Source organism: Camelus dromedarius, chromosome 27 (genome assembly GCF_036321535.1).
Source record: "Camelus dromedarius isolate mCamDro1 chromosome 27, mCamDro1.pat, whole genome shotgun sequence".
Classification (NCBI taxonomy): domain Eukaryota; kingdom Metazoa; phylum Chordata; class Mammalia; order Artiodactyla; family Camelidae; genus Camelus; species Camelus dromedarius.
In genome coordinates, this window is record NC_087462.1 from 23652661 (window position 1) to 23680262 (window position 27602).

A 27602-nucleotide genomic window follows, 5' to 3' on the forward strand; every position below is an offset into this window, starting at 1 on the left:
CTGGCATCTCAGACTGGAATCCAGGCTCTTTCAGAGAGGACAGACCAGAGGGCCAGGGGAGGGATTGCTCTGTTCCCGAGAAGGAGGTGACAGATGACCCTTACTGTGTCACCTAGCCTACTGATGAGAGCAGCTGCCTTGAAGACAGACACAGCGAGGATGCGTCCTTGCGTGTGCAATGCACGCTCATGCCATGTCGGTGCGTAGTCGTGCTGGGTCGGAATCTTGACGGCCACATTCCCAACGGACAGCACTGTGCCGTCTTCGTGGGGCTTATATATTGGTTGAATCAATAAACACGTTGATGAGAAGAGGCAGGAGTTTTCAAACTGCGCTGATCGGGAGCCCAGTTGCGGTCATTAATCAGACGCCCTCCAAAAATTCAGTGCATGACCAGATGGTCTGGAATGTTAGCTTTTCCTCCCTTAATTGTCGGCAAACTTTAGGTCTGGCAGAAAACTCACATGCAGAAAACCGCGCAGATTTGCTCCGTGCAAGGAACAAATGGGTCTTAACGGAGAATTGTGGGAACAGCCGTTTTGCGCCGGCCTCCACAGCTTGCTCCCTGTCCGGACCACATACTTGCTCTTGGGATCTTTCTGTACTCCATTCAGCAGTCATGCCACTCCTGGAGAAAGCCTTGGTGTGATGAAATTCAGTGTCTGTCGGCCTGTCCCATTCACCTTAGCCATGCTGCGTCTGTTCCCACCACCTGCTTCCTCCCTACCCCTAGCAAGCCGCCCCCGCCCCCAGCACGGCCCTGACTTGGCTCTCCCAGGCCACCAAATCCGCTCTGTTCTCACATTACCTGACATCTCAGCAGGATTTGATCGTGTTGACCACAGTGTCTCTTTCAAAACATGGGCAGCCCTGGCTTCCAGGGCATCTGCTTTTCCACTCCTCCTCCTGATGCGGGCCGAGCCTGTTGGTTTCCTTTGCTGGCCCCTCGTCCCCTGTCCTCCCTCAAATGTGGGTGCTCCTCTGGGCTTGGCTGGGCCCCTCCTCCCTGTGCACACTCTCCCTGGGAGCACCTTCACCTGAGACCTGGGGAAGCAGGAAGCCAAGTCCCGCTGCGCCCCCGAGGCAGTGACGGGATGCTGGTCTTTAGGTTAGCAGGGGCGGTTTTTAAAGGGTGAGGGGTGATGTGGTGAGATTTGCATCTTGAAAAGCTGGCTGGCTGCTTTTTTTGGAGACTGGCTTGGAAGGAGCAAGGCTAGAAAGGGCTATTGCACTAACCCAGGTGAGAGTTGGTCCAGGGAGGTGGTAAAAAGATTAAGAGGCTCCTGGACACAGTGAAAAAGAATGTGACAATGAATACATGTATGTTCATGTATAAGTGAAAAATTGTGCTCTACACTGGAAATTGACACAACATTGCAAAATGACTATAACTCAATTTTTAAAATGTAAAAATATATACATACATACATACATACATACTTGGTTTAGGGGAAAAAAAAAGAGGCTCGTGGAGAAGGAAAATTAGGAGAACTGAGAGATGGATTAGAGACCAGAGTGGGGAGGAGAAGCCAGTGTCAGAGATGCCTGCTCTGTGTCTGGCTCCGGGTCTGGACCACATGCTGCTCACTGAGGCCGGGAACATTTGGGGGAAGGAGCACGTCGTGTGCTCATATCCGCAGCTCCAACTGCTCGCGCCGGAGGCACCTCAGACAGTCTGTACAGATGGATCTTGGCATCTTCCCTCCAAAACTGCTCCTCCTCCAGGGTGCCTTTTCTCAATGTGAGACGCCGCCAGACACCCAGGTTCCAGGCTCAGAGGTCTGGGGGAGGCTGTGGCCAGAGTGCAGGTGAGCAGCCAGGGTGTCTGTCACAGACGGGGAGGAGGCATGCCGTGAGCAGGAGTGGGCTGAGATGAGCAGAGGGGCTGAGATGCCTGGGGGCTGGAGCGTGGCCACTTTCTCCACTGCTCTCAGGAGTCCCAGAGGCCGCTCTGGTCAGCTCCTAGGTCTCACTAGGGCTGCAGCAGCCCCACCCCTGGAATAGTTTTGGAAGTGGTGGACGTCCACAGAGCTGTGTAATTATATCTCTTGCGATTCATTTGATTGATAAGTGCTTCCCCCGCTAAACCCTATGTTCCATGAGGGCAGGGAACATAGATCTCAAAACTGCCAAAGATCCTAACCTTATTAAAAAGGAGACGCACCCCCAGCTCATAAAGAGCACCTTGGATATGGCTCTTCTGCCCAGGGTCTGACCGGAACGGGGCAGGGGAGAGGAGCGGGCCTAGGGCAGGGTCCCCAGATCCACTGCGGGTGGGGATGCTCGCACCCAGAGAGCCTCTGAGCCCACCCAGGGCCTCTGAGCTCAAGGACGAAGCCGACACAAAAACTCAATAATAACTGCATTTCCCTGGATCAGCGACACCCCTCCCACCTATGTGTGAACCCCAGTCTTACCCAGATCACTCCCTCCAGGTAGGAGAGGTTCCAGGACATCCAAGGCTTCACCATGTAAATTATGGTCCATGACTGAATGTGATGCAACCATTAAAAACATCTGAAAAAACAAAACCAACCTCTGTGCCGAGCGTAAACACACAGGAAAAGCCTTACGTCACAGCGTTAGATGAAAGACGAGCAAGATGGCATCTTCCGTGGACAGTAACGTCCAAAGTAGATTAAAAACGCACGGGGAAAGGGCGAAACGCAGTGTTCTCAGCATCACAGCCATGTTTCTGAGAAGCAGGACTGTTTTTATTTTCCTTTTTGCCGTGAATGAGGACCTTTCTAGTAAGCACCGGGCGGCTGATTCCCTGCCTTAGTGCCCCGGAATCTTCCAGAACAAGCCATAAGACCAGCTGGCTAATAAGTCCAAACCAGAGCACTTTACAGAGCAGAAAGGGACTCTGGCCAACAGCCGTAAACCCAGCCTTGGCCAGGCAAACCAGGGCTTACGGTCACTCAACCCAAACCAGTCCCAGCCACACCTCTGCCCACACTCCCCTCCCCTGTGGGTTCTGTGGCCTAAATGACCACGGCCACAGTGTGGTGGCGCTGGGATCCAAACCCAGGCTGGCTCTCAGCCACTTCGACAGAGAGTCTATTGTGAACACCATGCGGGGCGTTAACTCCACCCAGCTCTGCAAGTTAAGCGCGAGCTAGCTAACCTTTGTCCCATTAAAGGGGAAAATGTGCACGGACATCCACCCTCCTTGATGGAAAAGGCTGGGTCGGTGTCGCTCTACAGTGTGTAAGGTGTTGAGCAGGACCGGAGATCCTGAGCAATCAAAGAGCAGCTGGTGACAGGGGAGGGTATAGAGCTCAGTGGTAGAGCACGTGCTTAGCATGCGTGAGGTCCTGGGTTCAATCCCCAGAACCTCCATTAAAAAATAAATAAATAAACTGAATTATCTCCCCCCAAAAACTAAAGCAAAGAAACAAAAAATTAACTAATTAAATTCAAAAAAAAAAAGGAGTAGCTGGTGAACCAAGAGGAAATGTTGACCTGAAACAGGACTGAGTGTCTAGGGGAGGAGGGGCTGTTTCTTCGGCTGGACACTTCAGCCAACCTGGAGACTGGGAAAAGCATGAGAGCATGAAGAGAGCAAAGGTGCTGAGGACCTTTGTTCTAGGCACTGAGATGGGTCACTGATTTCTGAATCCTGCAGCTGCCTGGAAAAGCCATGCTCATTGCCCTTTTAGAGGTGAAGGGACTAGGGCCTGGGGAGGGGGAGGTGACTTGCTTTAGAATCCCAGGCTGACTCAAGGATTGGACCATTTCTTGGACCAGGAGAGAAGCTGGCCTTGCCAATCTTGGCTCAGCATAGAATAGGAACCCCACTAATGTTCCCGGAATGAGTCCATTGACACACACGTGGTTGGCTAGGCGGCTGGATGTCAGGTAGGGTACTCCCCAAGCTAGATCTTGAATGGAACTCATCACTCCTGGATCAGATAAAATCCTTTTGTTTGTTTGTTTTTTTGTTGGGGGGTGGTAGATAATTAGGTAATTAATTTTTTTTTCCTTTAATGGAGGCACTGGGGACTGAACCCGGGACCTCAGGCATGCTAAGCACGTGCTCTAACATTTGAGCTATGCCATCCCCCTCTCATAAAATCTTAAGCCCTGAGAAGGGAAGGCTCCAAAGCCCTGTGAAAGTGAAACAAGCTTCTCAAAGCCTACCTAAGACCCCCGTCTGGGTTGTAGGAAGTCTACCACAGACCTCACGTCAAGGTCAGCTTCCCGATCCAGAATCCCAACCTGATATATTTCCTGTCCTTCCCAGCCTCCCCAATCCCAGCTGCACTGCCCAGTAGCCCCGGGATGCATCCCCTGCTCTCCATCAGTCCTCTTCCCGCTTTGATTCGGACCCCATCATCCCCACCTGGACCATCTCATCAAATTCTTAACTGGTTTCTCTGCTTCCAGACCCACACCCTTTGACACATTCCAAACCCGCCACAGCTGGGACCATTCTGAAATGCAGACCAGGCCCTTTCCGTCTGGCCAGGGGCTTCACGTTCTCTCAGACTCACTGCCTGGATCTGTGGTTGTAGACGCTCCACAATTCAGCGCTACCTGGCCTCTCTGGGTGTCTTCTGTGACTTTCTCCATCACAAGTCCCCTCTCCTCCAAATGCCCCCCAAGACACACAGACAGACCCACAGACACCCAGGTGCATGGCTGGGCCGAAGGGGGTTTAGGTGATTCCCTGAGGGGTCCTGTCAGGCCAACAATAAGGGAAAGGGGCCAGAGGCATAGAATCTCTGGGGACCCTGGGAACAAGGTATCCGAGTGGCATCCGAGTCTCTGCCTGGGGGCACGGGACGCGTCTATACCCTCCTTGCCGGGTCTGGGTCACCGGTCAGGCTGAGTATGTATGTGGGGGAGGGGAGAGCCTGACCGCAGACTCCCCCTGCAGAGCTGACGATTAGCAATTAACTGGGAGGAATCTCGGAGTGGGAGTAGTGGTGATGTTAATCAGGGAAAAGTGGGGGGAAGGAAGCTAGGGTTCTAGGGACTTTGCCCTTGACCCGAGGGTATAAAGAGGAGGGTCCCAGCTTCTCCTCAGGCCCCTAGGGCTTCCTTGAGCAGCTGAGAGGGAGCGGAAACACAGAACCCCTAGGTGAGTCCAGGGTCCTCACATCCCAACCCCATCTCCAGCTCTTAGTAGGAAACAGGCCCTCACCTCTGTCCTGAACACATCCCCCTTCCTGCCCCAGCCTGGCTCACTCCTCCAGAGCAAAAGGACTCATGCTCTTCCAGGGCTGGGAATTCAGCCCTGCATACCGACACCCCCAACTCCAACAGCCAGGACCCTTGGAACAATGTTCGGGGCAAGGGCTGGGGGGTGTTGGGAGGCAGGGGGCACTCCCACTCCAACAGCTGAGAACTCCCATGGCAGTTCAGGGGGGTCTAAAGCAAGTAGGGGGCTTCCTGGACTTGGGGACAGGGTGGGGGCCCCCCTTAACTAAACCAGTCCTGGGCTGAGCATCTTTCATGGGAGAAATGCCATCAGTGTTTGTTTATTGCTGGGGGTGGGTGGGAGGGGATGGGGAAAGAAATTCACTGTGCCCCCTGGGGCTCTCTGGTGGCCCCCATATCTGTCATTAGGACACTTGTCCCCATTGCGAAGATCCATCTGTTTGGGGAATTATTTCATTGCCGTCTGTCTCCTCAGTAGACTTTGAGCTTCCTGGTGGCAGGAGCTGCATCCGTTTTTTGCCAGCTGTACCCCAGCACCTAGCTCAGTGCCTGAGATGGGGTGGATATCAGTGAATACTTGCTGAATGAATGAATGAATGAATGAATGAGTCAGTCAATGAATCCCCCCATCTGGGCCGAGCACCTGAGTGAGCATCTCTGGGTGTGTGTGGGGGTGGAGGGTGTGCTTCGTGGGTGTGTGTTTGGGATCACACACCATGAGTGTTTGCGCGTGTGGATGTGGGGGAGTGGGAGTGTGTGTGTGTGTGTGAGTTCCTAGGACCCAGCCGTTGTCACTCAGTGTTGCTGCGGCCCTCTGATGTGCAGGGCCTACAGCGTGTGCCCAAGATGATGTCCTATGGAGAGAGGCTGGGGGGCCCGGCTGTCTCCCCACTCCCAGTCCGCAGAGCGCACGTGGTGTGTGGGGCAGCCTTTGCCTATGTGCCCAGCCCACAGGGTGAGTGCTGCTCCCACCCCTGGACCCTGCCTGCCCACAGTTGCCCATGTCCCGGGTGAGGCCTCCACCCCTCCACCTACCCCTCCCCCCTCCCCGGGATGTGGGGCCACTGGGGGCTCCTGAGCAGCCTCCCTCCCCAGTCCTGCACAGGATCCCGGGGACCTCGGCCTATGCCTTCCCCAGCCTGGGCCCTGTGGCCCTCACCGAGCATGGCTGCCCTTATGGGGAGGCTCTGGAGTGTCACAACCCGCTGCCTACCAAGCTGGCCCTGGAGGATGAGCAGAAGCCAGGTGGGCCTGGGTCGGGGTGGCAGTGGCATCGGCAGCCCCTGGCCCAGCACCCCTACCCCCACCCGGCTGCCGTGCTCACAGGTGGCCCGCCCATCTCCAGAGCCCGGCTTGGCCCAGAAGCTGCGCTGGGCTGGCGTGACGCTCCTCAAGGCGCCACTGATGCTTGCCTTCCTCTACCTCTTCGTCTGCTCCCTGGACGTGCTCAGCTCAGCCTTCCAGCTGGCTGGAGGTAGGGTCGGTGGGGAGGGGACCAGGGAAGGGTTCTGAAGGGTCTCAGACAATGCTGGCTTGTGCTCCCCAGGGAAGGTGGCTGGTGATATCTTCAAGGACAACGCCATCCTGTCCAACCCAGTGGCGGGGCTGGTGGTGGGGATCCTGGTGACCGTGCTGGTGCAGAGCTCCAGCACGTCCACCTCCATCGTCGTCAGCTTGGTCTCCTCCGGCTGTGAGTTGGCTCACCAGCACCGGGGAAAGAGTGGGGGGCTGGGTATGCTGGACCAGGGGCTGGGGTGGGAGGGACAGGATGGGGGACAGGAGGCTGAGGGCAGTGGGCAGCTCTGGCATTTCACACTCTGTCCTCCAAAGCAGGGCCTGGAGTCTCAGCCAGGAGGGGGGCTCCAGGAGCTGGGAAGAGTGGCAGATGGGGGCTAGAGCCCCAGGAAGGCTCACCTCCGTGGAGTCACTCAGCCACCAATCAGTGGAGCAGAAGCAGAGAACCTGCAGGACATATGCAGGGGGCTAGGATTTATTGCAAGAAATTGGCTTATGTGACTGTGAGGTTGGCTGGGCAAGTCCAAAATCTGTAGGGCAGGCTGGAACTCTTGGGCAGAAGCCGGAGCTGCGGTGCACAAGTGGAACTTCTTTTTCTTCAGGGAAGCCTCAGTTTTGCTCCTAAGGCCTTTAACCTCATTGCATGAGGCCCAGCCGAGGTCAATCCCCTTTAATTGAGGTCAGCTGATGGTTGAGACCAATCCTGTCCACGAAGCACCTCTACAGCAACATCTAGATTGGTGCTGGATTGAGTAACTGAGTGCACGTGTGCACGCGCAAGCGCAGAGACGCACTTGCGTGTAGGACCCATGCCCCCACGTACACGCGCCCACACGTGTTCACATCTGCGCAGGTGGTGCCTCGGTTTACGTGCCCGCACACACGTAAACACACAACACGAGCCCCTGTGCACCTGCGACGCCAAGCCTGGGCGCGGTCAGCAGCCTGGCAGGAATGCCCGCTGGGGGCCCGCATGTGGGTAGTGGGTGTGGTCTTGCTGGAGGGGTTGCAGGGGCAGGAGCTGGGTGGCGCCCACCCAGTCAGTTAAGAGTCCCCCTCTTCTACCAGTGCTGGAGGTGAGCTCTGCCATCCCCATCATCATGGGCTCCAACATCGGCACCTCCGTCACCAACACCATCGTGGCCCTGATGCAGGCAGGGGACAGGACTGACTTCCGGCGGTGAGGGGCCTGTCCTTGTTGGGGGAGGGTGGTCCCAGCTGCCAGGAGCCCCCAGCCTGAGCGCATCCTGGCTCTGGCCAACCCTGCAACGTGGCCTCCCTGCCCAGGGCCTTCGCGGGGGCCACGGTGCACGACTGCTTTAACTGGCTGTCAGTTCTGGTCCTGCTGCCCCTGGAGGCTGCCACTGGGTACCTGCACCACATCACTCGACTGGTGGTGGCCTCCTTCAACATCCGAGGTGGCCGCGATGCCCCTGATCTGCTCAAGATCATCACGGAGCCCTTCACTAAGCTCATCATCCAGGTGGAGGCAGGGCTGGCATGGTGTGGGGGGTGGCGGAGGGACAGCAGGGCCCCACCCTCACCCCCTCCGCCCACGTCTTGCCCACAGCTGGACCAGTCCGTGATTACCAGCATCGCCACGGGGAATGAGTCCCTGAGAAATCACAGTCTCATCCGGATCTGGTGCCACCCAGACCCCATGGAGGTGAGTCCCAGGCCTGGCGTCAGTGAGAAGATCCCTCCTCAGACAGCTGACTGCTCGCGTCATCCTCTGTTCAAAAGCTCCATGGAGATCATTTTGCTTGGGAGGACAAACTCGGGGCACTTCTGCTGTGACACTGTGCCCGTGGCAGTTGATGCTACTCCCTGTCAGCCTCACACCACCTTCAGACAGCCATTGCCAGTCACTTAGAGTCAGCACGTCATCAGTCGAGCCCAAAGGTCAGTTCTCAAAGCGGCACACGTACCACCTGGGAGATGCAAAGGATCCGGCCCTTTTCTGGACCTGCTAAATCAGAAAAAAACTCGGGTGGGGCCCGGCAGCCTACATCTCATCAAGCCTTCTAACCGTTCCATGCTCAAGTTTAAGGACTACTGATCTGGCTCAACACTCTGGTTTCACAGGTAGAGAAACAGGCTCCAAGAGGCTAAGAACCTTGCCAGAGCTGCTTCTGCCGCATTGGGGCCCCAGCACAGGCCTTGCAGTCTACAGTTCTCTCTTCCCTGGCTTCTAGAGGGTCAGTGACTCAGCTCTGCTGTGTTTGGGGGCCCAGGTCATGCGGGGAGGGGGTGGGGAGACAGTGCTATAAGGATGCCTGGGGGAAGTAGGAGCAACAGGAAGCTGGTCCAGGAGCAGGACGAGCGGGCCGTGGAGACCTCACACTACAGCCACATGTGCCCCTTCCCCTGGAGAATGCAGTAGACCTGTATCCCCTTGTCCTGCTGCACTCCTGCGGCTTTTTGGCTTCTACTGCCCGGAGGGAGGGTCCGTTTCGATCAGCTGGACACTCGTAGACCGGCCATTACACCAGGCTAACAAGCAAGCAGGCAATCAACACACTCTCACTCAGTCATGAAAAGAAAAATGCTTCATCAAAACCGGAATCCACGGTGTTTGCTTCCCCTTGATGATGCCATATGAGAAGTAACTCCATTTAGAACGAGAGACAAGGAAACCTGGAGCCCAGGACACAGTGCAGCCTCTCCACTTGCTACTTGATGTGCCCGGACTTCATCCCAGTGTGAGCAGAGAACATCCTTTCAACCGGCCCAGCGAGGTTCCTTCACATGGGAGTGGCATACAGCTCCAGCTCAGTCCTTCTGAGTGTTCAAGGCAGTTTGATATCAAAAAGCCCATGCAGGCAGCTTTCACGCCAGCTTTGTGACCTTTGTAACACAGGCCCCGCTTCTCACGAGCTCTCTAGGCACCCTCCGAGCTCTCTGAATCACCAAAATCGTCTCTGCTTCATAGCAAAACCTGAAAGAGAGCAAAGTCACACACTTTGAGCTTCACAAAAAACAAGCTGGGGAAGGGAGCTCCTCGGTGTGGCTGTCCTCGCTTCCTCTGAAATCCCCACTGCCCGCCTGCAGCTGCATTCAGGCAGTGTCCCCTTGCAGGAGGCACCGCCAAAGGTAGCCATCATCCGATGGAATCCTCAGTGATGCTGGTGAGGTGGACATAAGTCTCCTGTCTCCCACCAGAGGAACCTGAGGCCCAGAGACAGGAAGTAACCCGCCCAGTTTCCCTGGGGCTGTCCTCACGTGCTCCTCCACTGTCCCTGCTGCCACCTGCCTGAGCCCTGGTTTCTCGTCCCGGCTCTCCTGGGAAATCTTTCCTCAGAAGCAGGGTCCAGATCGGATTTCCTTGGCTTGGAGAGTAGCTGGGGGTGGGAGGTGAGCTCCCTGTTCTCGCCCCCAATCTCTGGGACAGTCCCCTCGGGAAGGTGGCTCACGCAGCCATGTGCGTGCTCTTGGGAGGTGATGTACATTGACAGCTCCTTCTGCTCCAAAGACTCAAGTTTCCCCTTTCCACCTGTTCTCATTGCCTCCAGCTTTCACCAAGCCGGGCCCAGCTTTGCCTAAATCAGTCTCCAAGGCATCTATGTGATGAGGAGTCAGGTTTTCCAGATGGCAAAAGAAAAGCCAGAGGCGGTGTCAGTGTCCCAAAGGTTTTTGATGCTACTGTGTCGTGACACTATCCTGGGAATTGCCTTCTTGCGTGGTCACACTGTGGATAGCCAACCACACCTGTTTGGTTTAAACAAGCTTCTTTTGAGGACCTGCAGCCTAGGAGGCAGGGATTATCACAAGCCCTTTTTGCAGATGAAGAAACTGAGGCTCAGACAGGCTTGTCCGAGTCTAAGCGATTGAGGTGGGACGAAAATCCTGGTGGAATCTTGAGCCCACACTTCTGACTCTCCATGTCGTTGTCTCTTCCAGACGTATGTCCCACCATACATGTCCATTTCCCACTCTGCCTATCAGGCCTGAATGCCACCAGGGGACCACAGTCGCTTGGAGACCTTCCAGGGTGGTAGGAGTGGCCGTAAAAAGGAATTCTCCTCTTTACCACCAGATGGCGCTGCTAGCACTGTGCTCTCCCTCCACTTCCATCAAAACAAAGACCCTAAACAGCCCTTCTCCTGGGCGGGAGTCCGCTGCGCAGGCCCACATCCTGCGCGGTTCTCCCCAGGGGAAGAGTTCTTGGAGCCCACATTCCTCTGTGAGCTTAATCATCTCCTGCAGTTCCCAGAGGTGCCTCCTTAATTTGGGTTGTCTTGGCAGGCCCATAAATCCCAAACTCTCTCTTCCCAGATTCCTCACAACTAGCCCCTGGGGAGAAGTGGGCAGCATTACCGACCTCATGCTGCAGAGGAGGACACTGAGGCCCAGAGAAGTTACGTGTTCGGTCCAGTGTCACACAGCTGGAAGTGCCCAGCGGGGGTCTGAGCCCAGGGCTGTCTGTGGCTGTTCCTCCCAGGGTGTTCACCACCCCTCCACATGCCCCGCCCACCTCCCCCCAGGCCCAGGAGGGATGGGCACACCCTGGGGGCATGCCCCAGACCCTGGGCCTGCCAGCTCTTCATCCAGGCTGGAGCTCCCACCTTCTCCCTCTGCTGGGCTTGGAAGCCCCAGGGTCTAGGCCCTCCCCTCCAGCCCTGCCCACCCAGCCTGGCAATGCAGGGAATTACCTTCCTGTGTGGTCCTCCTCTCTGCCCCTCCAGCTACCTCTACACCCTTCTCTTGCACTCTAGGGTCTCTGGACAGCGCCTGTGAGTTCAGCCAGGGCCATACAACCCCAGGCAGGAAATTCCAGGTTCCAAAACGCCAGCGGTCCTAGCCCCCAGCCTTGCCCTGCCCTGACACTGCCAGCCCTGAGTGAGATCCCAGTAGAGCTCTCTCCTCCTGCATGCTCCCCAGGTCCCACAGGCCCCTCCCCCAAGAGACCCTGGGGCCCAGCCCAGGGCAGGATGGTCCACCAAGCTCCTCCTCAGCAGGGCATGAATCTTCAGGCATATCTGCAGGAGCCACTGATCTTGACCTAGAAAGTCAACCATACACACACACCAAGTCATGCAAGATGGGCCCAAGGAGGGAGGGGGTCAAATCCTTATTTGGAGGCACAAGTTCTTGAAGGCTTGTCATCATCTAAATCCTGCGGAGAGAGCTTCATAGCTGTTTTCTCCTTTAACCTTTACACCAGCTCTCTTATTACCCTGCTTTGGAGAAAACAGTTTCAGGGAGGTGGCATGACTTGCCCAAGGTAGTCGGTATAAGCAGCAGGATTTGAACACAGATCTGCCCGGCAGTCAACACCGGCTTTCTCCCTGTTACCACCACTTCCCCGGCTGGCCTCTCTGATTCAAGCTCAGCACAGCTCATTTTCTCCTGGCTTCTTGGCCCGTGATTCTGGCTCCAGGCTTGAGGGTGCCCCAAGACCCTGGTGTGCTCAGCTGAGCACACAGATGTGCTCGTGGCCCCACTCAAGGGAGGACATGCGGCTAAAATAAACCCCGATTTAAAGAGAGGCGCCATAAATAGTTCTTAATTCTAACATATATTTTTTAATGACGCCACTTGGAATAAAATGTAAAGGAGCAGTAAATCCAGTGCCAGCACCCCACCTGAGCCCCTGCCCTCAGCACCCAGGGTCAGAGGGGTGTGGGCTGCAGACCTCCGGGGCGAGTGGGACCAGGGCGCACGGCAGCTCCCAGAGGAGGCCGAATGTGGTGACAGGGAGAAGCTATGGCCCCTGCACATGGCCTGGAGCTGGGAAAGTAACTGCCCCTCTCTAGGGCTCAGTCCCCCCTCTGTGAGATGTCTTCTTCCCAGCCAAGCCCAGCCCACTTTCTCCTTTAACTGCTGGGACCCTGGGGGGAAAGGTAAGGACCCCCTCAGTTTGCTTGTCTTTTTAAATGGCGGTACTGGGGATTGAACCCAGGACCCCGGGCATGATAAGCACTGGCCCTACCACTGAGCTATACACCGCCGCCCTGCCCACCCTATTACGTTTTTAAAAAGAACTTCACTCAAGAAGGCTGCAAATGAGTGGTCCCCAGGCCAGACTGACCTTCACAGAATTGTGCAGTATGTCTTTAAGTGGTTGCCAACATTTACTGATTGGGAGATTTTATCTAAACCTTCAGAGCTGTGCTTTCTCTCGTAGAATTGGGCTAGGCTGCATCCCTGGATGGCATCAGTGCCCTGGAGCTGAGTTCTGATGCTCCTATAGGCCAGCGCACTCCCCACCACCCCCACGCACAGCCTGGGCCCCTCACCTAGGCTGCTTGCCTGGCTCTGGGCTCTCTGAGTTAAAGGGCCCCCCTAGAATCCCCCCTCTCTTCTCTGACAGTAGTGGGGAAGGGGAAAGATGTGGGGCCTAGACCCTCTTCCCCAACCCCTCCGGGTAAGGAATCAAGCGAGAGGAAAACAGAAGTTGGGCTAGGGGCCTTGAGGGGAGGATGCGGCGAGGACACCCGGGAAGAGGGGGCACTGAGGCAGGGACTGATAATAAAAGATGGGGAAGGGAGGGTTTTCAGAAGAAGCGGGCCATGGTCAGCGGCATCCAATGCCAAGGAGAGGTGGAAGGAAACGTAGACAAAAGCCACCCGCTTGGGAGGCCCCTGTGGGTCCCTGAGAGAGCCGTCAGGGGGCTAATGGGGCAGAATATTCCAAGGGCTGATAGCAGCCAGATTTTTCACCCCCATTTCTTCAGTGGAGCAAACAGACTCAGAGAGGACAAGGAAATCTTCCAAGGGCATGTAGGCAAGAGGACCACCTGTATCCCCCCATCCTCCATCTCTCCCTAACCCCCATCTTGGCCCAAAATCAGGCTGCATTTTCCTAATTTCTCTAAGTCACTTTCCTCTTAATCTAGGCTCCCACCCCCAGGCCCAGGGCAGAGGCCAACACCAGCCAGATGCTCGGAAATGTCACCAGGGAGAAATGTGAGTGCCTGCGGCATGGGAGATTTCCGGCACAACAGGGCTGAGCCTGGCAGAGGCAGGGCCGACTCCCACCAGGCCACTGCTGCTTCCAACCCCAGGACAGCTGCCAATTAGCCCAGCTCCTGGGCCGGGGGTCAGGCCCTGCTGTTGAGGTTGAAGGACCGTGAGGCGGGGCCTTCAGCTCTGAGCCCAAGAGGGTAGCAAAGGTGGGTGGCTGGGAGCCGGATGGGGCGTCAGCTCTCACCAACTTGACACCCACACCCCTGCAGGCCACCACATCTTCGTGGACACAGGGCTGCCTGACCTGGCCGTCGGGCTCATCCTGCTAGCTGGCTCCCTGGTGCTCCTGTGCACCTGCCTCATCCTTCTTGTCAAGATGCTCAACTCTCTGCTCAAGGGCCAGGTGGCCAAGGTCATTCAGAAGGTTATCAACACCGGTGAGCCCCAGGCAGTGGGGGGAGGGGGAGCGGGCCCCAGGATGGGTGCTTCTGGATCTTGCCAAGTCCTGCACTGCCTTGCTGTGCGATCTGGGTGGAGCCCTACCATCTCTGAGCCTCAGTTTCCCTATGTGAACAAAGAAGATGTTGGACCGGGTGATTCCTGAGGCCCCTGAGGTGCTGACAGCTGAGGATCTGGGGCTGCCTCCTGCTGGGGTTCCATTCTGGCAGGTGGCTCTAAAGAGAGTCTCAGAGGCTATTGTTCCATTCAATTAGCAAATAGTCGTTAAACCCCTACTGAGCGCCAAGCACACAGCTGTGATGTCAGGGATACAGAGGTGAGCCACACAGAGATGATTCCTGCCCTCAGGGGCCTCACAGCCCAGAGAGGGAGATGGCCAGGAAAAAAATAAATGATTGAGGGGAAATAAATTCAGATTAAGAGAGCAGTAACCGCCAACGAGAAAGCAAAAATGGCAGATAGAGAGTACAGAAGAGGCTGCCTTCGATGGGTGGTCAGTGGCCTCTGTGTGGAGGTGACATTTGAGCAGAGCCTAAGCGCGGAGCAGTCAGACGTGGCTCCTGGGTGGAGGGAATAGCATGTGCAAAGGCTCGGAGGCAGGTCCCAGCTGGACAGGTGGAGAAGGGCGGGAAGACGTCAGCGAGGTAACAGGATGGAGCAGATCCCAGGCCCTGAAGTCTGTGCTCAGAGCCTGGACTTTATTCAGGGGAACAGGGGCACTTGGGGGTTTGGGGCATGGGAGTGACACCATCTGATTTTCATTTTAAGCCTCCTGAGCTTTCAGGACATTGCCTGGCACTAGCAGAGGCCGCATGATTAATGCTGGAATAAGAGGCATGGTGGATCTATGGGAGAACAGAGTCTGCCCGGGGGCTGGAGGGCTTTCCAGAGGCAGTGATCCCCAGGCTGAGCCCCGAGGATGAATATTTAGGAGAAGGATATCCCAAGCAGGGGGAACAGCCTGAACAAAAGCGTGATGGAACTAGGCTAAGGGTCTTGGATCCAAGATCAAAAGAGGGCCAGGAGAAGTGACCTCAGTTGAGCAGGGGACTGATAAGGTCCCACTTGGAAGCTGGCATCCAACACCTCCTCCCCAGAGAAAGTCCCCACTCCCTCCCAATGCCTTCCCACTGACCCTACTGGGACGGGGGTTTCCTCGCAGACTTCCCTGCCCCCTTCACCTGGGCCACAGGCTACTTTGCCATGGTGGTGGGCGCTGGCATGACCTTCGTTGTCCAGAGCAGTTCTGTGTTCACCTCAGCCATCACCCCACTCATCGGTGAGTCCCCACACCAAGGTGGGGTAGGGTGGGGCAGGGCTGGCAGGGAGAGGGTGGAAGGAGGGAACTGGGGAGATGGCATCCTCTCCTCTGCCCCCCAGGCCTGGGTGTGATCAGCATCGAGCGTGCCTACCCGCTCACACTGGGCTCCAACCTCGGCACCACCACCACGGCCATCCTGGCTGCACTGGCCAGTCCCCGGGAGAAGCTATCCAGCGCCTTCCAGGTACACTTGAGAGAGTAGCCCTGCCAGAGGCAGGACAGGGATGGGACTAGCACATGGAGCCTCACCCAGCATAGGACAATGTGTACCAAACAGTTTTTGACTGTCTACTAGGGGCCACCTGCTATGCCAGACTCTACGGAAACCACACCGGCAAAGTAGACCTGGTACCACCCTTCAGATTAGTGTCTGTCAGGGGAGATATTACTGAGAACCACACCAATGAATAAACAGCAGCGGGTGGGGTTCACACTCTGAGGAAGAGGTGCTGTAAGAGGGGCCTGGCCCTGCCTGGGGGATCAAGGACGAGTGGAGGGAAGCAGCCAGCAAAGGGGTTGCTGGTCTAGGAACAAAGGAATAACTGCTGAGCCAGGTCACTGGCCACTCAGGGGGCCAGAGCTTCTGACCCAGAAACTAGTATGAATCTCTCAGCTGCTGGATTTGTGCACAGTTGTCTGGGGAATTCCCGAGAGAGGAGCCAGTGCGGGAAACTTGGAGAGTTCTGGGCAGTGGTTATTTACCTACTGGTCCAGAAGTGTTTCAGTATTTTCCTGGGGGCATGTCAGCCCTAACTGGTGACTTTCCTGCCCAGACCACGTGGGGTCCCTATTATCTGTCCTGACTCAGGAGCTGGGACCCTCTGCCCTCTCCCCTGCAGATCGCCCTCTGCCACTTCTTCTTCAACATCTCAGGCATCCTGCTGTGGTACCCAGTGCCCTGCACGCGCCTGCCCATCCGCATGGCCAAGGCGCTGGGCAAGCGCACCGCCAAGTACCGCTGGTTCGCCGTCCTCTACCTCCTCCTGTGCTTCCTGCTGCTGCCCTCGCTGGTGTTTGGCATATCCATGGCAGGCTGGCGGGCCATGGTAGGTGTGGGCGTGCCCTTCGGGGCCCTGCTCACCTTCGTGGTGCTTGTCAGTGTGCTGCAGAGTCGCAGCCCCGGGCGCCTGCCCAAGTACCTGCAGACGTGGGACTTCCTGCCCCACTGGATGCACTCCCTGCAGCCCCTGGACCGTCTCATCACCCGTGCCACCTTGTGCTGTGCCAGGCCCGAGCCCCGCTCCCCACCGCTGCCCGCCAGGGTCTTCTTGGAGGAGCTGCCCCCCGCCACGCCCTCCCCCCGCCTCGCGATGCCTGCTGGCCACAATGCCACCCGTCTCTAGGCTCTGGCCCAGACTGGCTCCTGGAGCCAGGAAGGGCCTGTGCCTGGTGCCCTGGGTGGAAGGGCAGAGGGGTGTGTCTGTGTGCTGTGGGCACACACCTGTCCCTGTGCAGGTCCTCGGAGGTCTGGGCTTGTGTGGCTCAGGGTCAGTGTATGAGCACACATGGGCCTGTTGGGGTAAGCCTGTGTGTCAGCCTGCACGTGTGTACCCATGCACCTGGCAGCGGGGTGCTGCATGCCAGCTGCAGGGTACTTTGCACATGCATTTGGAGGCCTGCGCTTGTGTCCTTGTGTACACACAACTCCCACTGGGCTGGGCAGGAGTAAGGGTAGGTCTGAGTACATGACTCGCAGCTGTTTGCTTGTGCATGATGTGGGTGCCTGAGTCACTGGCTGAACTCTAGCCCCGTCCCTGCCACCTTTCTTCCCCCGCGATACCACTCTCCTCATCCTCATCCAGGTTTTCTCTGTCACCACTTCAACCCCCTTCCCCAACACTGCCTGATTAAGAAGAAGAAGAAAAAAAAAAAGAATGAAACTCATTGTGCACTTGGAAGTCTGTTTCTCTCCATCTAGCGGGGAAGGAGAGTCCACGGTTTGGGGTTCAGCAGCACTCTCTCCCTTCCCAAAGGCAGCCTGCTATGTCCTGGAGGAGCCCGCCTGCAGGCTCACCCTCACAATCCACCTGGCCCTACCTAATTAGTGCAATCCGCAGTTCAAACTCCCTGGAAGCCCCCCTTGGGCCACCCCAAGGCGAATGCAAGGAGGGCTCTCTGTACCTCCATCCCCCAACCCCACCAGGCTGACCTCCTCTGGTCTCTATCTGCCACTGGACTCACCCAGCTCATTGTCTGTCTCCCTCCCTCTTTCTGGGATGAAATCAGTTCTCCAGAAAACAAGTGACAAGTAGAAGCTTGTCAGGCCCACTGGAGGAAGGGACAGGGAGGGTGGAGTCGGGCAAGAGAGGCCATGCCCTGGGCCCTAGTGCACAGAGAGCAGGGACCAGCCACCTTCCCTCCCACCTTTGTCTTCTACCTTTGGGCCATAAACCAGACCTTATTTAAACCCACCCAACTTTTTCAGTCTCTCCTCCTCAGTTCCTCTTCCCCCTTCCCTCAGCTGAGGCCTGAAGAGGTAGGGGGTGCCAAAGTTCCTCCCTCTAACCCAGGGGCAACTCTGGGGCCTTTGAACCCCAAGGGGGCAGGAAGGCTGCAGGGCCTAAGACTGGGTTCTGGTGGTCTGGAACAAGTGCCTCCCCACCCACCACCTCTGGTTCCTTTGAAATTTGTTGGGGGAGATGCAAGGGCCTGGGAGCCCCAGAAGCTGTTCTCCAAGCTCCCAGCCCCACCCTGTCACCCATTCACAACGCTTGCTAGTGTTACCTTTGGCCAAGTGGAAGGGGTGAGGACACTGGCCTCTAGCCTGGGGAGTCATGTGGGAGGCTGGGGAGGAGACCTCCTTACAGTTCATCCTGCACCGACTTGGGAAGAATTTTGTGGGAAAGGATGCTCAGGCCTGAGCTAGAGGGTTTGAGAAGTCCACTCCCTCCTCAGTTTCAGTGTCCCTAGGACCCTGGAAGGCCCCAAGGCCCCCAGGATGCTGGCCTAAGGAGTGAGGCCAGAGGCCTCTGCAGGGCACCCATGGGAGGGCCAGGTGCAGGGCTCAGGAGGCTGGGATGCTTCTGGACTCATAATACTAGCCTCCCCAGGTAACCCTTCTGCAAGATTCATCTAGTAAACTGGTTTCCTCATCTGCAACTTCCCCTGCCCTCACAGCCGGAGGATGAGTCTGCCATGACCAGGTCAGAGTTTATTTTGGCGCCGGCTGCTGGTCCTGCTAGCTGCCCTGCATTCGCAACCCGTGGATCAGCTCGTGCATCGTCTTGTTGAGAACGCCCCCGTGAACGCCCCGTCGGCCCATGAGCACGAGGAGCGCACGCGGCGTGTGGCCAACGCAGACGGCGCGCCCGTCCAGCCCCTTGGTGCGCGCGTCCAGCACTCCGTCGCCCTCGGCCAGCAGGTGGTCGCGGATGACGCAGCAGCGGCGCCCCGCCACGCTCAGGCCGGCCTGCAGGAAGGTGCGCCGATCCGGCCCCGTGAGCACACCCACCTCCTGCGGTGAGATGGCCGCCAGCAGGCCCCCGGGCCGCGATGCCCACACGCAGCGATTGTCCGAGTGGCCCACGATAGCCACGTCGTCGATGCGCTGGTCCCGCAGCACCGCGCTGATGTAGACTTTCCAGTCTCCCATTCTGGCTCAGAGTGCACCCCTCGCCTTGCACTTGGAGGGTCCTCTGGCTGCGCCGCACGCCTGGAACGCCCAGAACGCCCGGGGCACTGGGACATGTTCAGGGGCGGGGCTGTGACGTTGAGGTACCGCGACGTCACAGAAGCGCTACTTACGCTAGAGAATGGGGCGGGGCGGGGGCGGTGTTCGTATCTTACGCCTGATGAAGTTCTAAAGTTACTCTGAAGGCGGGAATCAAAAGTCAAAATAACCCTCAAAAAACAAAAACAAAAACAAAACAAAAAAACCCCAACGTATATGTCCATCAAGTACCGAGGAAGTGGGTTTAAGAACAGAAAGAAAGACACCAGGTTTGGACAGCCGGACCTCTTGGCTTGGTAGCCATTCAACCCCCAGAGCATGGTTCTCAAACACTTCCCAAAATCTCCTAGAAAGCTGTTAAACAGATTGCTGGGCCGCAACTCAGAGTGTCTCATTCTGCAGTATGGAATGTGACCAGAGAATATGCATTTCTCACAGGTTCCCTGAGGACCCTGCTGCTGGTCCAGGAAACACTTTGAGACCCACTGCCCTAGTCCCAGCTGGGATAGGAGTGAAGATCAGCCTTAAGGGTCCACACCACTGTTTCAATGTTAAGGACTTCTAACCATGGTTCTGAACCTCCGCTGCAGACGGAGTCACCTGGGAAGTTTTAAAAACATACAGCTACCACGCTCCCATCCCTAGAGATGCTGATTTAATTGACCTGAGGTGGATATTGGGCATAGGTTCAAAAAGCCCCCCACGGTGATTCTGAGAACTCCTGCTCTATAAACTTAAAGTATTCGTTTTATACGAGGAATAATATGTGGAATCACCTTGCACAGAGCTTGGAACACAGTATTTACGGCTCAGTAAGTGTCAGCTGGACGTGAATCTAAATCTAGTATAAGATCTCAACAGATTCCTTTCTCTGAGGGGGTGTGGAGAAGTTGTGCACCGGTTTACTGTAGTGGCATTTTTTCAGTAGGCTCCCTGAAGAGCTGTGCCTTTGAAGCATTTTCAAAAGCACTTTATTGAGTGCCAATGCCATGCCTGGTGCTGGGCTGGCAGCCTTGGGAATGGAACACAATCCTTGCTGTCTGTGATCTTACCCCAGCCACCCTTCCATTCTAGAATTGAGCAGGAAGGAAAGACGAGTCCCTGGTCCGTCAGGAAGCAGTGTGCTCCTGAATCCAGGCCAGGTAGTTGGCTACGTCGGTGTACACACCCGGCTTCTGGCGGTCGCCACAGCCTGAGCCCCAGCTGACGATGCCTCGCAGGATGAGCTGATGCTCTGCCGTCTGGTCCTCACACACCAGCGGGCCCCCGGAGTCACCCTGGGTAGAGGACACGCAGCTCAGCGCCCTTGGCCTGGGGTCTGCACTTGACCGGCTTGGGGGAGGGCGCCAAGCGGGCCTAAGTGCTCACCTGGCACGCGTCGGTGCCGCCCTCGAGGAAGCCAGCGCAGAGCATGCCAGGAGTGAAGGCGTCTCCGTGCACGTCGGGGGCGGAGCAGCGCTCGGGACTGATGAGCGGAACCTGAGCCTCCTGCAGGAAGCTGGCATACTCCTCCGCCCCTGCGAACAGGGAGCGCTTTCTTCACTCACACCCCTCCCGACTCCGCTTGCCGCCCAGGTCACGGACCTGGCTGTGCCAGGCTCTTCCAAACCCGCTAATCTCCTGACTCCCTCGCAGCGAACCCAAGAAAGGGGGAGTTGCCCTTAACACCACTTCATAGAGAAGGAAATTGAGCCGGAGAGGAGCCGGGATGTGAATGGGCCAGGAGGAAGCAGGACTGCTCTGGAACCCCACTCCCACTTCCCGTCCAGTGTCTCAAAACCTCGCTCCCGAGCCAGCCCACCCGCTGATCCAGCGGGAAGCCGACGTCCTAGTTGGCCCTTGCAGCCCAGTGCCCAGAGGAAATCATGAGAAAGTATGATTCTCCCAGGGCCCCTCAGGAGATTTGGGGACCTTCCTGGACAGTGAATCCCAAGCCCTGGGAGAAGCGGACTGCAGAGACAAGAGCCTTGCATGTCCTCACAGCCCACTAAGTCAGCCCCTCGTAGTACCAAACCTGCGGGCTTCTCTTGCCTACGCCGGTAGTCAGAAGTCTCCCTCCCGCCCCCAAGGCGTTCTGCCTACCCTCGAACTGGTGGCCCCAGCCGGCCACCTCGCAGAGTGCGGCTTCGGGTTCGGCGGAGCGGGCGGCGCTACTCGGCAGGCACACCGGCTGAACAAAAGGCGACGAGTGCGCGCAGCAGCCGTCCGCGCTCTCCTGCAGTCGCACCAGGGCTAACCCAGGCGGGGAGGAGCGTGAGATGCGGACGCTGGGACGCTGGGTTCGGAGAACCCTTTCCCCTGATCCCCGCGGGGCATCCCCACGCACCCAGGTCGTGCTGGTAGGTGATGGGCGAGAAGCCTTCGTGCAGGCGGTAGGTGAGCACGGCCAGCGTCTGGCACTGATCACAGCTCTGGTTATGGCGGTCCTGGCCAAGTACCACCGTCAGCTCCTCGGGAGCGGGTCTGCGGGAAGGGTCGGGGAAAGGAAGCAAGCTCAGAGCCGGCCACAGGCATCTTGCGGGAGCCTCCTCCTTCCGAAACCCTTCTTGGGTTTCAGCTTCCTCCTGGGGACCCCTGAAGGGGAGAAGGGAGAAAGGTGGGGCGGGGACGCAGGAAGGTAGGGCACGTGTGCGGGTGTCGCGCGGAAGCTAGGCACTGAGAAGAGAGGAGCTGGGGTCCCGGGAGGGGCGCTGCCCGAGCTGGCACTCGCCGGTTCTGCAGGCAGTGAGCCGCGGTCAGCACCCAACAGGGGGCGATGAGGCTGCCGGCGCAGAAATTTTGGCCCCAGTACAGCGCGGCGATGTAGGGGTGGGCCCCAGGGAGGGCCACCAGTCCCCCGACGACGCGGCTCAGCGAGGACAGCCGTTTTCGGAGGCGCTGACCGCAGCCCGCCGGGCGCTCGCTAGGCAGGGGGATCCGCTGCTCCGGCGGCGCGCACCAGGCCGTAGGATGAGCCCAGGCTGAGGACGGAGAGACCCACGATCGGTTGGAATATAGCTCGCCCCGCACCCTCTCTACTCCGACTTTCTTAACCCTTCCCAACTACCTGAGGTCAGGGGTTGAGGCGGGGTCTGGGGTGTGGGCTGAGCCTTCTGCAAAGCCGAAAGGGAGGGCAAGGGGAAGTCCTGGGGCCCAGAGGAGATCCGGGTCGGAGGAGTGATTTGGGGCTCCGCCTTGCTTGGGGCCTGACACTGTGCCAGGCGGCAATATTGCCAGCTCAGTTGGTCGCCTCTCCAAACGAAGCACCATGGGCGAATGTCGTTGTCCGGGTTTCTGTGACCACGGGGGAGGCGGGGGTGGGGCGCTGTTAGAGTGTGAGAAGCTCCAGAGGGCCCGGGGGGTGGGGAGGGGGAAGCCCTCCCCTGCCCCAACCAGCGCACCGGCAGAAGGCGTGGTCGCCCAGTCCCCAGTTCAGCGCTTGCTCTGCAGTCACATTCCAGAAGGTGGCCTCCGAGGCCCACGGCTGACAGGGTGCGCCCGAGAGCGTAGTCTGGGCCACGCCGCGGTAGTCGAGCCCGCGGTCTTTGTAGCAGATCGCCTTGAGATCTGGGGAGAGAAGGGGCTCCCTGCAGCTAGGGGAGGTGGTATGGTCTCCCGCCGCTCTCTCACCCACTTCACTCTCCTTCCTCCCTCTCCGCAAGCCCTTCCCACGTGGGGGCGGAGCTTCCCCGAGATCCTGACTCACCCACGTCGCACAGGCGTCCCGCGTAGCCCGCGGGGCAACGGCACAGGCGGTGGCCCTCTGCCTGTAGGCAGCTGCCCCCGTTGAGACACGGGTTGGTGCGGCAGACTGGGAGAAGGAGCACGTTGAGCCACCCCTAGGCCCAAAGACACCCGCCCCCAGCCCCCTCACCCTGGCACACCACTTGGCCTCCTGCCAGCCTCTTCCCAACCCTTCGGCCCTCCTCCCTGGCCAATTCCCCACGCATCCACTCACCCTGGCTGGCCACTGGTTTGCAGTGGGCATTAGGACCCTTGCACTGGCACTTGGCCACACCTGCCCGCTCAAGCCTATGCCATATTTCATTCTCCTGGAAGAACCGGAGAAGTTGGGACTCGAAGCACTTCTCTGGGGACAAAGGGACGGAGTAGTCTCAGGAGGATCTGGGGCCATGCCAAGTCTTTGGTAATCCATGGACCTCTTAGGTAGACCCGTGGCTTCCTGTGTTCCCCAGCGCCCCCTCCCCTCGCTTCAGCATCTCTTTACCTCTCTGGCAGTGCTTCCCAGTAGAGTGATCTGGACAGATGCAGCTTGGGCCATTTGGCATGTTCACACAGGTCCCTCCCTTCCGGCAGGGGTTGTGTTTGCTGCAGTGGTCTATAAGAGATGGGCACAGTGGGAGGAAGAGCCCGGAGCCTGAGTCAGACAGAATGAGGGACAAGTCCCTACCCAAACCTGCTTGTTTTATGACCTTAGCCCTCCAAGTTTCCAAGCCTTAGTTTACCTACCTGCAAAATGGGGCTACCCCCTCTTAGAACTTCTCCCCCTGGAGGGAGTGAAGGGGCTTGGTGGGCTCAGAATCCCAGGTGTTTGGGGTCTGATGGTACCTAGGAGACTAACTAGGGGTGAGGAGAGGGCCCTGAACCACTCCAAAGTTTGTGTGGCACCTTTCACTGTCTTGGGCTCCAGGCAGTATGCCCATCGCTGGTCCTTCTCGAAGATGGGGGTGGTAGCACACCTGTAGAAAGAGATGAGACATAAGACATGAAAATGACCCAAGTGCCCATTGACAGATGATTGGTTTAAGAAGATGTGATTATATATATTCAAAGGAACATTACTCAGCCATTAAAAAAGGAATGAAACATTGCCATCTGCAGCAACATGGGTGGACCTAGGGAATATCATACTAAGTGAAGTAAGTTAAACAAAGAAAGGCAAATATGATATGATATCACTTATATGTGGAATCTGAAAAATAATACACATGACTCTACAAACAAAACAGAAACAGATTCACAGACATAGAAAACAAACTTACAGTTACCAAAGGGGAAAGGTTGGTGGTGAGGGATAAATTAGGAGTATGAGATTAACAGATAAAAACTACTATACCTGAACTAGATAAGCAATAAGGATTTACTGTATAACACAGGGAAATTTATTCACTATCGTGTAATAACCTATAGTGGAAAACAATCTGAAAAGAATCACTTTGCTGTACACCTGAAAGTAATACATCATAAATCAACATACTTTAATAACAACAACAAAAAAGAAATAGGTGAGGCTTCCCTTCTCTGCCCAAGGAGCCAGGCTTCCCTCCCCTAACACAACCCCTTCTCTCCAGGCGGGGTGCCTTGGGCAGAAGGATGGGCAGAGTCCCCTTCCCCCAGGCGCCTGCTCCAACCCCATCTGGGTAGTCTTACCAGGGTCGGGGGCCGGGCCGGCCTCTGTGGATGCATTTGTGATACAGCTGCCCGTGGTACTGGAAGGGGAAGTGGCAGGGCTCCCCGGTGACAGTGAGAACTGCAGGGATAACACAGGCCTTGATGACTTTCCCTGTGCCTCATTGCCCAGGTACCACCCCTCAGGGGCTTGTTAGAAAAAGGATAATCTTTGAAAAGATCATGGTGTCTTCAAGACCACATTCTGTTTAAGAGTTGGTTTCTGGGGTCAGACAGCTGGAGTGGACTCCTGACTCCACCACCTACAAGCTGTGTGACCTTGGGCAAATCTGCAGCCCTTAGGCTTAGAAGAGTGCTTGCCACAAAGTAGGTACTTAATAAACACTTATTAAATGTTGAAGTCACTGACGACTCTGAGCTTTGGTTTCCTCATCTACAAAATGGCAAAAATAATGCAGAGGACAGTTGAAGGGTTTCAGTTTTGCAAGATGAAAAGAATTCTGGAGATGGATCATGGTAATGATTGCACAATAATGTAAGTGTACTTAATACCACTGAACTGTACGCTTAAAATGGTTAAGACAGTAAATTTTATATTATATATTATTTTACCACAATAAAAAAATTTTAATGCTGATGTAGATATGTTAGTACAAAAAGGTGTTCATAATTTTAAATGATGAAAAGCAAGACAAAAACAGCATGTCAGTCACCAGAAATTAACACATTGTAAACTGACTATACTTCAATTAAAAAAAATTTTTTTAAACAGCATGTCAATATGGTTCTATTTTTGTACCATATGCATATTTACATATGCATAAAAAAGAAATATAGAAGGAAATCTCCAAAATTTGTAACAGTGGTTTTGGAAAGATAGTGGATTCTGGGTGACATTTTCATCTTTTCTATTTCGGTAACTTGTAAAGTTTTACAATAAAAATATTGTTATTTTGATTTTTAAAAAGAATACAATTGAGCCTCATTGTTCAGATTCTGTGTTTGCTTATCTGGCCCTCCTGCTAAAATTTATTTGTAACCCCAAACCAATATGCAAGGTGCTTTCATGGTCACTTACGGGCATGCGCAGAGTGGTGAAAAATTTGAGCCACCCAAAGTGCACATTCCCAGCTGAGGTCAAACAAGGTGATGTGCTGCTTGTTTCAGCTCCCACTGTAAACAAGTGTCCTTTTCACGCTCTATTTTTCAAATTTTGTGCTTTGGGTACATGATTTTGCTGTTGAAAATGGCCCCCAGAGTGTTGGAGTGCTGTCCTAAGTGCAAGAGTGCTGTGATGAGCATTATGGAGAATATTTGTGCGTTAGATAAGCTTTGAGCTATAGGGTCACTGGCCATGAATTCAGTATTAATGAATCAACAAGATACATTAGGTAAGGTGTCTTTAAACAGACTCACACATACAACAAGGTTAGATATTGATGATTTGATGAAAATGTTGTGACCAGAGCTCAGAGGAACCTAACCCTGTATTTCCTCTAGGAGCAATGGTTCAGTTTTTGCTAATTCCATGCTCTTGGTGACTTTCTAGACTGCCATGAATAACGAGAACCGACTCTACCTACTTCGGAAGAGTGTTGTGACATTTACATGAGATCTCGTCTATAAAACGCTTATAACACAGAGTGTGGCACATAGTATGTGCTCAGTATACATTAGCTGCTATTTTGTTTTTAAAGGCATAGTGGCACTTGTGTTGTGGGCCAAATCAGGGACAGGACAGTAAAGGAAGAGAGAGGGGTCTGAGATGGACCTTTAAGATGCAAATGGAATGGACACAGAGGACCCTAAGGAGGTGATCAGGCAAGGGCAGGGCAACTAGGTTGGATCAGGCTAGAGGGAGGAGCACAGTTTGGCTGCCTGTGGAGTGAGCCAGGGTTTGATGTGCTGGGCCTCAGTGCCATGTTGGGTTTGATCCCACCAGGCCAGGCCACTAGGCTCACTAGGACGGTGTCAATCTAGTTAACAACTCCAGGCAAATAGTGCCTGAAAGAATAAAGAAAATGGGGAGTTATGGCAGGGGAGAGAGAGCAGACATCCTCCATCTAAAAGGGAGCTTGATAATAAAAGTCAATATATTTTAAGCATTTACCATGCACCAGACTGTGATACAGTTCCTCACTGAGATTAACGACTCATTTCTCCTTCACAACCCTAAGAGTTTTACCATTACCAGCCTGGTTTTACAGATAGGGAAAATTGAAATTTGGAGAGGCCAAGTCACTGGCCCAGAGTCACCCAGCACATAAATGATGACACTGGGACTCAGAATCATTTAGGGTCCAGAGCCCTGCTCTCCTTCCTTGTACATCAAGGGCACTGGCCTCTATGTGGTATGACTGATGCCTGCAAGATGTATTGAGGAGAAAAAAAGAAGCAGGGAGGCTCGGGAAATCAAGGAGGAGGGCAGGTGCTGGACCAGGCACTCAGATGCAGCCCCAGCCCTGCCCTCTAGGTGCACACAGCTCACTGTCAGCCTGGGTCCCCGGCACCCATGCGCACTCAGGTCTGAATGCCAGCCAGACAGTTGTGGGGATGAGGGTAAAGAGTGCCCTTGATCCCTCCCCTCACTCCAAGGGCTGCAGACTGACCATCTGTGCACTCCCCTCCATACTCACCCCATCCAAGGGTCTCTCAGGAGGTCAACCCAGGCTACTTACCCACTGTGTGCTCACTCGCTCTGAACTTATGTTCCTTGGGGGCTTTCCAAGGTGGAGCCTACAGGGGGAGAGAAGAGGGCTGGGGATTTGCCCAGAAAGTCATAGCCTATCCCTATCCCATGCTAGTCCCTGGCTTTCTCCCACAGCCCAGAAATACAGAGATTTCCTCACAAGGACTGGACCCCTCCTTCCTCCTCCCACTGTCTCCTCAAAGGCCCCCTCCCCCGGAAATGCAGGCCATGTCCCCATACCCAACAGCACTGACTGTCTCTCTCTCCTGCACCTGGGCCTTATGGGCTGGCCTTGTCTTTCCAAACAGGCCTTCCAATCACCTGGACTAAAAGGTCATGGGCTAAGGCTGTGATGGGGAGCCCCCAGGGCCACCCTAGTACCATCCTCCTGATTCCCACAGCTCTCACCGAAAGCGCTGACTCCAAGCTCACCAGCAGAGCCCCCAGGAGCAGCAGAGCCCTCATGGCGTCTGTCTGTTGGTCCAACCACTTGCGCAGGAGTCCAGATCAATAGACTCGGTCAAA

The 27602-nt window shown here is 55.8% G+C and overlaps 3 protein-coding genes, 1 long non-coding RNA gene and 1 other non-coding gene across 7 annotated transcripts; 1 reads left to right on the top strand and 4 right to left on the bottom strand.

Moving 5' to 3' along the window:
• Positions 1-1382: 1382 nt before the first annotated feature.
• On the bottom strand, positions 1383-3051 carry LOC135319483 (uncharacterized). Its single transcript, XR_010378125.1, has 2 exons — positions 2418-3051; positions 1383-1825 (listed from the first exon to the last, which is right to left on the bottom strand). It is a non-coding gene; the product is annotated as an uncharacterized LOC135319483 (long non-coding RNA).
• A 1959-nt stretch (positions 3052-5010) lies between these two features.
• On the top strand, positions 5011-18523 carry SLC34A1 (solute carrier family 34 member 1). Of its 3 annotated transcripts, XM_031437874.2 has the most exons (14): positions 5011-5086; positions 5992-6121; positions 6262-6411; positions 6512-6640; positions 6713-6856; positions 7750-7861; positions 7969-8164; positions 8252-8347; positions 13520-13589; positions 13859-14026; positions 15211-15327; positions 15429-15553; positions 16243-16415; positions 18487-18523. In XM_031437874.2, the coding sequence occupies exons 2-14, from the start codon at positions 6013-6015 to the stop codon at positions 18506-18508; spliced, it is 1611 nt and encodes a 536-aa protein (XP_031293734.1). In that variant the 5' UTR covers positions 5011-5086; positions 5992-6012; the 3' UTR covers positions 18509-18523. The 3 variants fall into 3 exon arrangements, with proteins under 3 accessions (XP_031293734.1, XP_010990740.2, XP_010990741.2); XM_010992438.3 differs by lacking the exon at positions 18487-18523 and having other exon boundaries at positions 16209-17780; XM_010992439.3 differs by lacking the exons at positions 6512-6640; positions 18487-18523 and having other exon boundaries at positions 16209-17780.
• On the bottom strand, positions 12559-12632 carry TRNAD-AUC (transfer RNA aspartic acid (anticodon AUC)). Its single transcript has one exon. It is a non-coding gene; the product is annotated as a tRNA-Asp (tRNA).
• PFN3 (profilin 3) lies at positions 18141-19864 on the bottom strand. The gene has a single exon (XM_010992441.3). The coding sequence runs from the start codon at positions 18959-18961 to the stop codon at positions 18548-18550; it is 414 nt and encodes a 137-aa protein (XP_010990743.2). The 5' UTR covers positions 18962-19864; the 3' UTR covers positions 18141-18547.
• A 129-nt stretch (positions 19865-19993) lies between these two features.
• F12 (coagulation factor XII) lies at positions 19994-27542 on the bottom strand. The gene is made up of 14 exons (XM_010992442.3): positions 27486-27542; positions 27067-27124; positions 24410-24509; positions 23648-23718; positions 23247-23357; positions 22977-23108; positions 22725-22829; positions 22420-22585; positions 22086-22312; positions 21750-21999; positions 21366-21502; positions 21122-21271; positions 20408-20556; positions 19994-20316 (listed from the first exon to the last, which is right to left on the bottom strand). The coding sequence occupies exons 1-14, from the start codon at positions 27540-27542 to the stop codon at positions 20149-20151; spliced, it is 1881 nt and encodes a 626-aa protein (XP_010990744.2). The 3' UTR covers positions 19994-20148.
• Positions 27543-27602: the final 60 nt, after the last annotated feature.